Source organism: Takifugu flavidus, chromosome 11 (assembly GCF_003711565.1).
Source record: "Takifugu flavidus isolate HTHZ2018 chromosome 11, ASM371156v2, whole genome shotgun sequence".
NCBI classification, from domain to species: Eukaryota; Metazoa; Chordata; class Actinopteri; order Tetraodontiformes; family Tetraodontidae; genus Takifugu; species Takifugu flavidus.
Window position 1 is genome coordinate 13,292,841 of NC_079530.1, and position 11,586 is coordinate 13,304,426.

Genomic DNA, 11,586 nt, shown 5'->3' on the forward strand with positions numbered 1-11,586 from the left:
TCAGTATATCTACCCAGTGCGCGGTGTCGAGGTTTAACTGAACGGCCTTGACTTTTTCATTTTCACCTGTCAACACCCAGCGTGTCTGCAGAACGTCTGCAGAACGTCTGCAGAACGTCTGCAGAACAGAGAACAGGAACCCAGATGATTCGTATGGCAACGTAAATCATCGATGCTTCCCAAGTTAGCTCGTAATTGAGTAAAGGGAACCTTACTGTGTAACTGCAAGTGGATCGCACTTATCAACCTGTCCAGTTAGGAAGCGACACTTTCACCTGCTGTTGTGCTAATGGAACTGACAACAGGTGGAAGGAACCATTAGCAAGAAAATCCCCGTAAAGAAGTGGCTGCAGGCCACAGAGCAGCTCAGATGCTTTGTTAGATTTGCAACCTGGTCCTGCTCAAGGTTTCTTCCTGTTAAAGGGGAGTTTTTTCATGCCACTCCTGCTTATTGGGGGGGGTCAGGTCATGTAAAGGGCTAAGAGACAATTTTGAAAGTAACGGATGCTGTATAATGAAGAGAGAGAGTTGCTTTGATTTTGAGTGCGATTATAAATCCAGTCCTCGGAGAGTTAATAACTTGGGTTTCCACTATTCCACAATCGAATCAATTTCGCCAATTTCACCTGGTTAGTTTCATTTTTTAGAGACCTGCAATGTGCGATTTAAACGTTCTTAATCTTTCCTTTCACTTTGCCAGGCAATTTTTTTTAATTTAACAAGGTCCAATTTCACACTTTTGTCGCCCCTGGCAACGCGACTTCCTTTAGTTGAATTGCTCATATACTCCCGTATGCATGGAGGTGTTCACGTGGTGTGTGTAATCCCCCCCCCAACTTCTACAAAGGCTACATAAGACAAATGCTGCTGGGCCCTGGATTCAATTTCTTGCCGTTGCGACGGAAGCGCCAAGCCCATGCAACACCCCTGGTCCATGTAACGAGCATTGGGCGACATATCAGGGAGCAAAGCGGGCAAGTTTGCCACTAATGACTGTAAATCCAGCTTCCCGAGACAACGGCCTTCCTCCAGCCTGAGAAGGTGCCAGCTTTGTCAAGGCGATTCGGGCTCCACCAAATAGAAAACATCAAGACCCTGGTGCCGACAGCGGGCCGTTATCCAGTTGCCTTATTATGCCGAATAAATCCTCCCCGTGTCAGGCGCCACGCCTGGATTTGGAGATCTAATTTAATTCCAGTGGTGTGCAGCTCTACGAGCGGCGTGGTGATCCAACTGTGGTCAGAATCTGTCGAAAAGTTGAGAAGCAAATAAAGCCCGCAGAGCAAAAGGCATGTGCAATCCACTCTCTGGTGCAGACTCTGATTTAGGAGCATTTTTTGGGAGGGGGGTTAATCATTAACTTTCAGAGAGGTGCTGTCATTTAATCACCTGATGCTTTATTTGGTCTCCCAGGCAACCAGATATTGATGTAATTCAAGGCTGCCTGTTCCAACATGTAACTGGATCCAAAGTTGGTCATCGTGTAAAAGCAACAGGCCATTTCTGGTGCCTGGGGAGGGAAGGTCTTGCTAATTTTGGCGCCTTTTCCGCAGAAACTGGGGGAGAGTGAGGCTGTATCTTCTGACCACATGAGTTCTGGATTAATTACCCCGTGGCTTTAATCCAAGCCACAACAATGCTGCGCAAAATTGTTTATTTCCCTCCACCCGTGTGCCACCATTCATCCGTCCTCCTGCCAGCAGATACAATGAGTGCGTTTCAGACGGCGGGGAAATTCTCCCGATTATCGACCCTCGAAACCGCAGCTTTGCCAAAACACGGAGCGCCGAGAGGGTCCGGAAACAATGCCGGTCCAGGTCGGGGAGGGGAGAATACAACATCAAACAGGTGAGAAACAAAACCAGAGATTTAATGAAAACCAACATTTGTTAAATAAAATCAGCCGTCTTGAAAGAAAGAGTCCAGGTCTTCGGACATTTCTGCCAACCCCCCAGCGGCTTCCTGCGACCGCTGCGGGACATCCGCCTCTCGCTTCAGGTCCTTTCCTCCACCCAGGATCTTCTGGCTCTCTATGAAGTACTGGTTGGGGTGACTGAGCGAGAAGTTGGCATCGTCGACCTGTCGACACACGAGGCAGAAGGATTAAAACATGTCGAGAAGCGAGCGCCTCGATTCCCTGTCGGACGATAAACAAACGAAGCGCGTTGCTGGTAGAGAATCTACGTTACTACAGCATATAGAAACTGCAACCTGTCAAAATCGGAGTAAGAAGTTGTTCCAGGCTCTTTAAGGCCGTCGCAGTTTGATCGCCGGCTGCACCTAAACCATCTAGTTTAACATCTCTGCCTCGCCGGTTTGACAGATCGGTTATTTTTAACCACGCGGAGGCCTTTGTTGATTAACTTCTCTCTTCTTTTTTTTTAAGTATCTGGAGTACAAGGGTTCCCAAACTTTCAAGCACCTCTGCATATGAAAGAGGAACTTTGTGTAAAGTGGCCTGGAGGAGGATCCCCCCCATCAAAACAGATCCAAACAAAATGTCTAGCACAGATGTCACACGCGCCCCCCCCCCCCCCATCACCACTTCAATCAGAGTCGAGTGTGACTGAAAGGGATGATGAGTCAAACCTAAAGAGATTAAACTAAATCAGTATCCAGGGGGGACAAAGTGGATGTAAATGCTATAATAAACTTGGAAAAATGAAGTGGTTCTGACAGGCAGGAAGTGACGGCGGTTTGGCCACAGGTGACCCTCTTCACGCCCCACTTACATTGTGCGTTAACTCAAAGTACTTCTGGCACGCCAGCTGGTAGTGCATCCCCTTCACCAGCTCCAGGATCTGCCAACAACCATAAGAACATTTTCATTACGTTTATTAAGGGAGCGAAGACATCGGGCTCGTTTCAGCTGATTAAGCTTTGCAGAAATCAACATGACACCTTTTTCATCAACTATGTGAATTTCTCTGTAAAATTCAGGTTGTTGTTGTTTTTTTTTCAAGCCAGACTTTAGGAGGGCAACATCCATAAAAGGGAAAGTCTTTAGCATTCTCCCGTTCTGGAATCATTATTCCTGATGGTACCGTCCAGGTGTGACTGGATGCTCAATCCTGGGGCTGGTAGTCAGCCAATCATAGGCTGTTCACAGCCTCCAACAGATACTTTATGATTGTAGTTAATAAAATATGAGAATTACAAAAAAAAAGCATAATAGCAGAGAGTTTTGCTTCTAATACCAATACAAAAATGGAGGTGCTGGACGTCTGGCCGACACATTGTGGAAGAGGTTAAAACAATATTGAATCCACTGTATCATTATGCCTCCGACAACAGTGGAAGCTTGCGCTATTATTCATTCCCTTTCTGGACCCGTGTGAAATAGGATTCCCGCTGGCCTCGCCGTGCCCTCGGCCGGCTCTGTATCACATGCGGCGGCGCTCTGACAACGCTGAAATGCAGCAGGCATCTAAAAGGCTCAATTACCGAGACTCTTAATGCCCAGAGCTAATGTCGCTGCAGTCAGAAATGAGTCTTAATGTCCTGTTTTCTATGCTGAAGTGAGTGAGATTGGTGGGGGGGTTAATGAAGCCACCTGACTGATTCCACTGGGGGGAACCTTGTAGACCTGCAGCTTCTGCTTCAGCAGCTCAGGGTCGCTGTGTCGGAATGGGCATCCTATCAAGACAAAGGGCGTTTAGAACAACTGCATCTAAACACAGTGTGATATACAGGAAACAGTTATTAGTGTGGAAATATTACATTAGTAGAGCTTAGAGACTTTTGTATCATTTGTATTTTGCTGTGCTGTTAATTATCTGACTAAATCTGTAGGTGTTGAACACAATTATGGTCATTCTGATATTCATATATATTTAAAAAAAAATGAAAGCAGCTGGAGGCTCAAAAGAAAGACTGTCTAGTATTTGCTCTGAAATGCCTGTTCTCCTGCCCTCAGCTAAGCTCTGAAAGTTTCTTTCCCCCCTCCATTGTTGGATTGTCCTGTACTTCAGCCTCAGCGGTGTTTTGTCACACGGTTAATGGCTCCCTCTGACAGCCACCGACTCACCGTGATGGTCGCCTTGACCCGGCGCGTTTGACAAAATCACCTTCATGCAGCTGTAGGGGGTGTAGTCGGTCCGCTTGCCTTCTCTGCCGAACATGTGGCGGATGCTGTAGGCGTACGCTTTGTCAAACTGGGGAGACAGACGGAGGAGAGGATGAAGAGGGACACGACTGCGAGAAGGACACGAACGGGCTGCAACAGACGCCGGTGTCTATCATGTCAGCTGTGACCGAGCGTTTCCATCTATGAGAAATAAAGCTGCTGGTCAAAGAGCTGCTGAGGGCCGTCGCACTTCGGATCCGGATCTTAAACGGTGCCATACGAGCGCTGTTGGGTTGCTGTCCGGGGAACGTTTAAGGAAAGTTAAAATCCCAGCCTGCCGAGGTCTCGCAGTGGCTTGAGAAACGTAGACATACGAATGGAACATACATGTAAAATTAGCATTAATTAATTAACAATATTGATTATTCTGCATCACATGATGCAATTAAGTTATGAATAAAAGCTTCGCAACTGAATGTTCTGGGTTTTTTTATTGCACATACTGGCTGACACATTCTGGGAAAACGTGCACAAAAACCAGTGGCAGCAAAGTAGGACACAGTCAAAGGGATTATATATATATATACGGACGTGTGTGTGTGTGTGTGTGCTCGGGCGACCGCCCAGAGTGGATACAACTGTACATTCATTTCCACTTGTTTGTGAGAAAATATGGAGCAATAAAGAATAGCGTAGATCCTCAGGGAATCTAAAATACTACCTCTGCAGTGAAGGTTCCTGCACAAAAGCCCATTTGTTTTTCTTTTTTCCCTACTTTGTCTTTCCTGATTTCGAATGGAGCCGTTTGTTTGGTTAGCTATCGCAGGGGTAAAGGATTAGCTTATCTCAAAATGATTTGCTGAACCTTTCAGCTCCATCTTGGTGGTTTCCCGTATCTAACGGTCGCTCTCTTGTGATTTCATGCACGTTAGGTAGCCGACCACACGCTTAATGAATCCACTGAAGGGAAAGAGTAAACTCAATCTGTAAAGTGGAAAATTATTTCATATTTCCTGACCTTCCTGAGGCTTAAAGGCAGCAGGAAGTAGGCTGACGCAGCCTCTCCTTATAGCTCCCTTCTCTGAGGACTTACCCGTCACTCAGTCGCTCTAAAGGCGGCTCTTTTAGTGATAGCTGGAGCATGCCAGACAAAATAGAAAAGTCTTTTTCACAAACTAAAACCATCCCACAGAGGCAGCCATTATGTGAGATGAATATTCATTCCTGCAAAACTTAATCAAATCTGAGAGCGTGTAATAGTCTTGGAAAATGACTTGCATATACAGCGAGTGGCTGGCTAGAAAAAAGGTCGGTCGGCCTTATGCAGCAGTTAATAAGGGCTTCATAACAGCAGCCGGAGGGTATTAATGTGAAGTCCCTCGACAAGACAGGCACAGGTTAATTAAGAACTCTGGGCTGTCCAGAGGGAACACAAGCTGCTTTGCAGCACAAACGCTGGAACTAGAAGTTGTCCTTCACTTTTCAATCAGATCCAAAAAGATTAACGGTTAATAAGTCACTTAATAGGTGCTCTTTGTGCTTCTCATAGGGAGCCAGATCATTTTGCTTTGCCAACTTTGTTAGTTGATATTGTAGGCCAACTGGAAAATGTCTATTAACTGCGGTAAAAATGTCCAGCAACGGTCGACGTTACCTTGTCGGCGTCCACTTTTCCTTTCACAAACTCTGATCTCCAGAACTGCAGCGCCTGCTCCAGAGAGAGGCCGATCCCTTTGAGGAAGAGCCCGTACTGCATGCGGCCGCCGTGGCGGAGGTGGTGGTTCTCCCTGAGGCTCTGGTGCAGCTGCCTCATGCAGAGCGGGAAGGACTTCCCTGAAAGCTGCAGACACGAGCATCAGGGCCCCGGAGGTGTCAGCATCTGCGCACCCTGTTTATCGTGCTGTGCCCGATTTAGTTTCCTTGTAAACTACATTACTAAGAGTGCAAATCTAAATTTTAATGGGCGTTGGGGGTTAAATAACCCAAGCGGAGATGCAGAGTGACTTACGGAGTCGACCTGTTCCAAGGAGAACTTTCCAACGTTCTTCTGGACGCTGTAATCCTGCCCCAGGTATGCATGACTAAAATAACATCAAATAAAATAAATCGGTGAGCTGAACAAATGTTTCACAGGAGGAATACAAGCATTTATTGTAGGAGGTGTGAAAAGAAAATTATGATTACATTGCTTTTTTTATGTCGCTCGGCAATTAGCCCACTAATCTAAAGATGCCCACTAATCCCCACCTGACTTCTTCCACGGAGTATTAATCAGGGTTCTTCTATTCAAATGGAAATGTAAACACCCTCAACATGTGGGAGCGTTCCGCTCTCCTTACCTGAGGTGGCTGAGCAGCGGCTGGAGCCGTTCGTCAGAATGCACCGCTGGTAAGGAGCGAGCCGTCAGCTGCAGGACAGACGAGCACGTGGGAGACGTTACACGGTGGGGCCTGACGCGCCAACGCCGAGCGACACGTGAAGTACCACAGAGGCAAGTCATTAAGAAAAGGTCAAACATTTCAGTCAGACTGTAGATGATCGAGCCCTGATTGGATTTTCCTGCAGCCGTTGCTCTGCTCGCCGTTACAAGTGCGTTAACGGGAACGGAGCGGCACGTCTGTAGGCACGCATTAAGGGACTGGAAAAGGAACCAAAAATGAGGCTTGTGAATGTGAAAAAGGTGCACGAAGAAGAACAACAACAAAATAGTTGTACAACTAAATATGTAGGCCAGATGGAGGTCAGTCCAGAGGCGCTGCTGCTTCCTGGACTAACCAGACCTCTGTGCTTTTGACCAGAGCAAACCAGAGCATCCGGAGGAAGCCCACACACATATACGTAGAGAGAACAGGCCAACGGAACACAGAACGGCCTGCTGTAGCTGGGGATCGAACCCGTGACCTTGCTCTGGTGGAGGGTTTTCATGCTAGTATCTGCGATGTGGTGGGATGGTGGCGAGATGCCAGAGCAAATTCAGGTTAAAGCAAATTAGGCGGACTGTAGCCTGAAAGGGCTGCAGTGCAACAAACACATTGAATTTCTCCGATAAAGAAACCACTGGAGCTGTCCGAGTGTGTTTCTTGCATCCTGCTTGTGAATAAATCTAAAAACAATAATCACTCAACAGTAAATTCATCAATGGGGGGAATCATTAGACTGTGCTCACTCTTGTTGCTAACTTGATGCTAAAGACGGCACAGATGCTCCTAATTATTCTGCTGACTGAATATTCTTTGATTCTAAGTGAAAACGGTCTTTTTGCCAGAACGTGAATGATGATTTCAGGTATAGAGTCTGTAATTACCTGCAAGGCTTTAGAGTTTCAGTACGCCCTCTCGCTAAATCATTAATTTGTTTCACATCACTGACAAAAAAAACCCTCTATTTATAAATTCAAACGCCACCAAACGTCTCCTCGCATGCTTCATAAAGGCCTCCTTTGTGTTTTATGTCCCTCTGGGCATTCAGTGCAGCACAGAGTGCGTTAATATCACCTCTGCTGCTTTGGAAAAACGAACAAACAACTAAATATGTGGGGAAAGAATAACCAGCAGGCCTGCAGGGACGTGTTCCTCAGGACATGTCAGGTCATACACATTCCTCTCATGCTGAACTTCCCCCGCTGCCCTCTGGGCACCGAGGGCAACGGTGGCTGCAACAGGCAACAAATGTGCCGTGCAGAACCAGGCAGATCGTGCGGAGTGGACGCATTAACATAAATGTGTGTGTGCAAAGTGGAAACAAGGGTGTAAAAATGAAGCCTTCTGCACTGAATCAGAGGGCTGATAAAAATCAGTGGATTTGCAGGGCAGTAAAAACGGTGTACCTTATCTTTAAATGACAAATTAATCGTTTAATTAATCGCGGGTGCCGTTCAAAATCAGCCTGTGTAATTATTACCCTCTCCAACCACTAGGTGGCAGCAAAAACAGGCGTGCGGAGGAGAAAGAGAGGGGTGTGTAAAGACAGACACAACCTGCTGAAAGAGAGAAACGACCTGACTGTGAGGCAGGAGACTTACTGCGAGGGCTTTGGAGAGTCGGGTGCGGAAGTCGTTGAGCACAATGGTGACGATGTCCTGGTGAGGGATGTAGGCGTAGCCCGCCCTGAGGTACACCTTCCTCGTTCGCACAAGATCCAGAGCATCTTGAAAGGGAACCTTTGACATGCCAGTCGACATTATTAATTCCATGCCTTCATTTTAAAAATGGTTATTTAGAACTGATGTTGGGGCCTGGAAAGTGAGGCTAGCAAAGCCTCCATGGCAACAATGTTTAGGAGAGCACGGCATCCATTTACATTCTGTCTGCAAATAAAACCAATCTGTAACATTTAGAATGTAAATTTAAAGCCGACCGGCTTGCTGTGGCATTTAGCAGCTTTCCTTCAGAGGATAGATAAGGCATTGTTTAAATCCATTCAGCTGTGAACGTCTGGTGGAGGAGCCACAATCTACCAATTAGTGCAGCCAAATTAAGTAGGAGAAAACACCGATCTTCCTCTAATTTCACTTCTTTCTTTTTTTTGTTTAAACGCACACCAACACGGTTTAATGTGTTGCATTTCTTTTTTCCAAGTCATCCGATTACCTCTTGTTAAGATTTAAGTTTAAAACCAACAGGGTTTAAGACACCTGAGGAAATACCTGCCTCACGGAAGCCCTTCAAATGGGACCAGATGCTGTTGCCACTGGTGCTGGTGGTACAGCCCAACAACCAGTCCAACAGGCATCGGGACTGAATACAACACCAGACAATCATGGGGGGGGCGGCTGTGAATGATGTAAGCACCTATTCTTTTTAAGGAGAAGGACCAGCTTTGTAACCCTCTTGGAATTATTATTTTATATGCTCCACATTGTAGGAACTCACTTTGTAGAAGTCCTGCTGCTCCACTGTAATGCCGCTGACGCCATAAGTGGAGTCTATTAGTTCTCTCTGCAGTTCCGACTTCTCCTCCGCGCTGATCTAAAATACCAGAGATGAAGAAGAAAAGGATGAAGGATTTCACTGGGGAGCGGAAAATACGCTCGTGCTGGGAAATTTAAGAACTGACATCAGATGAATGCGTCATGTTTCTCCTTGCTTAAGTATAGTGATGTTCCTTTTAATTGTTTCACCGTTTACTATTGATGGACGTGTTTGAGGTGGATGAAGGTAAACACAGAACTATTCACAAGTGATTTTAAATACTGTGACTGAAACTGATCTTGGACAATAACCGTTTAAAAAGAAAAAATCATTTAAAAGGTTTAAAGGTTTTAAATTCTGTCCTATTACAGTTACCAAATAGCGCCATCTAGTGGTTGAATAACTGTCCTTATTTGACGGTACTTCCATATAATATTTGGTAAACTTCTGTCCGAGGTTTAACTAATGAATAGTAACTTCTACCATTTACTAAGAGGCACAGCTGTGTTACAGTATTGGTCTTAACATTTGGCTCAGATTTGATTATTCCAGAGGAAGCTGCACCACTCGAGAAGTCCGCTGTAAATAACACACCTGGAACTTTATATTGCAGCATTTTTTAAATATCCAACACAGAAGTCGTCCTCTTTACAACAAATTAGCAACAAATTAATACTCACTGCGTCATACTGCAGGTTATTCCTGTGGAGAAATTCCAGCTTTTGCTTGGAGTGAAGCTCACTGAAGCGATAGCGGAAAAGATCTACTTCCTGTTGTATAAACCATCGTCTCAGTTCCTCCCTGTAAGGATTATGCACACTCCTTCATCTCCGTCTCCCATATTCACGTTGGCTTCCCGGAGGCGGTGCCGACACACTTACGTCTGGCAGTAGGCGAGTCGCAGGATGAAGTGGGAGATGTGGTCCTTCCTCCGTTTTTCACACTCGCTCAGTCCACCTGGAGGGATTTTTCTGTCATCCTAAAAAGACACCGAGGAGGAAAGTTGCTCGTTATTGAGTCAAAGTATCCTGGGACTAAAGATGGAAACGAAACCAGAATTCCATACGAGACGTTACGGCGAATACCAAACTTATTGATCCCGGCAGGGAAATTCCTCAGGTCATTAAAAAAAAAATCACAACGGTCACTTAAAGATACTCACAGTTTCTGATCTGTAGGGAAAGTTCAGATTCTTGGACTCGCTCTCCAGTTTCTTTTTGTACTGCTCAGATAGTTTCACGTAGCTCACTCCCAGAGTCTCGATGGTCTTAAGCACTGCGGTGGCAATTACAGAAGAAGACAAAAAACGAAGTCTGATAAATATAAGAAGTATGAAAATATGACAAGGACGCAAAATCTGGCGTTGAAACCTTATCAAATGTTTTACACATCAGCTTAAAGTGAAAGTCAGTGTTTTTTCAGACAAGCAGAGCAGATCCGGTGTCTCACGTTTCAGACGCTCCACGGCGAACGTTTCAAATTCATTGAGGGAGATGTTTTCAAGAGGAGGCTGCACATAAAATTGCACAGCGTGTTCGTAGAGCTCCGACTGAGCGTTGAGGTTCACCTTCCTCCTCCTGCCGGAGAACAGCATCGTTCCTGCAATAAAGGGAAGAAGAGTTTTCTTTTCAAATCAGAACTGAACCATCAGGTCTCAAGCAAAAGGCCCATCTGCATATATATATATACATATATCTGGTGAACAGTTGTGAGTAGATCAGTCAGCCACAGAAAGGTGCACAACTATTGCGCAACATGTCACTGATTCGCGTGCTGTTATTCAACGTATAGAATGTAGTCGTTGTCTCTTAAAACACGTAAAACTTAACTTTTCTAGTAGTTAGAGAACAACAGCTGACGTTTTTATTGACCACTCTTATTTTTCCACAGTTAACAACATCTAAATGTGAAACCAGGACAATGCGGATTCGTTATGGAGAATAAGGAATCAAATGGATGTAATGCTTAAGTTAAATCCAGCAGAGATATAACCTGTCATATATATGCTAATGTATTGAGATTTAACTTAACTATATACCACGCAGCTAAATGAAAACAAGAGGGTAAAAGACCTCATTTCTCAATCGATAGACAACATCGCCAAGATACTCCGCGATGGCAGCTGCAAGCTTACACGTAGCTTACTAGCAAACATCGGCCTGTTAAAGACAACACACGAGTTAGGAGCTCCATTAGGACATTAAACACTTTCGAGATATTACCGAGTTTATGGTGGAGACGCTTCTTCCAGGCTCGATCCCGCCAAACGGTGAAGTGTTTGACGAACGCGGGTAAACCGTGACGTCATCAGTCCAACCAGGAAGAGAAAGTCTCTGGGAGCACTTGTTTTCTACATCGGCTCGACCCGTAAATTGCTTCATCCTGGGTATTACGACTTCTACGCAACAATTAGACATTCTAGTTAGGTGCTGAATATTATGCTGTAAAAAGTCAAACAAAGGAAGATTTAGAGATTTGTAATTTGTTTGGCCCCTTTTTTCGCTTGACGTGTTATTTTCATTTGTATTTAATCTCAAACGCACCCGGTAGTTACGTAAACTTCGTAAACGGCAAACTTCTACATTCTGTTTGTGCCAGCTTATTTCATCA

The 11,586-nt window shown here is 45.3% G+C and overlaps 1 protein-coding gene across 1 annotated transcript; it reads right to left on the reverse strand.

Annotated features, from left to right (window-relative positions):
- Positions 1-1,849: 1,849 nt before the first annotated feature.
- Positions 1,850-11,355, reverse strand: prim2 (DNA primase subunit 2). Its single transcript, XM_057047311.1, has 14 exons — positions 11,199-11,355; positions 10,426-10,575; positions 10,139-10,251; positions 9,858-9,955; positions 9,657-9,777; positions 8,938-9,033; positions 8,088-8,225; positions 6,406-6,473; positions 6,075-6,147; positions 5,721-5,906; positions 4,028-4,154; positions 3,554-3,636; positions 2,733-2,801; positions 1,850-2,079 (listed from the first exon to the last, which is right to left on the reverse strand). The coding sequence occupies exons 2-14, from the start codon at positions 10,568-10,570 to the stop codon at positions 1,900-1,902; spliced, it is 1,497 nt and encodes a 498-aa protein (XP_056903291.1). The 5' UTR covers positions 10,571-10,575; positions 11,199-11,355; the 3' UTR covers positions 1,850-1,899.
- Between the last annotated feature and the right edge of the window lie 231 nt (positions 11,356-11,586).

Excerpts from the sequence above, each read along its gene's own strand:
- prim2 (XM_057047311.1), bottom strand. The coding sequence starts at position 10,570 with ATGCTGTTCTCCGGCAGGAGGAGGAAGGTGAACCTCAACGCTCAGTCG. Across the intron at positions 10,252-10,425 it reads CGCCGTGGAGCGTCTGAAAC|TGCTTAAGACCATCGAGACT; the intron begins GTGAGACACCGG and ends TTGCCACCGCAG. Across the intron at positions 5,907-6,074 it reads CCTTGGAACAGGTCGACTCC|CTTTCAGGGAAGTCCTTCCC; the intron begins GTAAGTCACTCT and ends TCGTGTCTGCAG.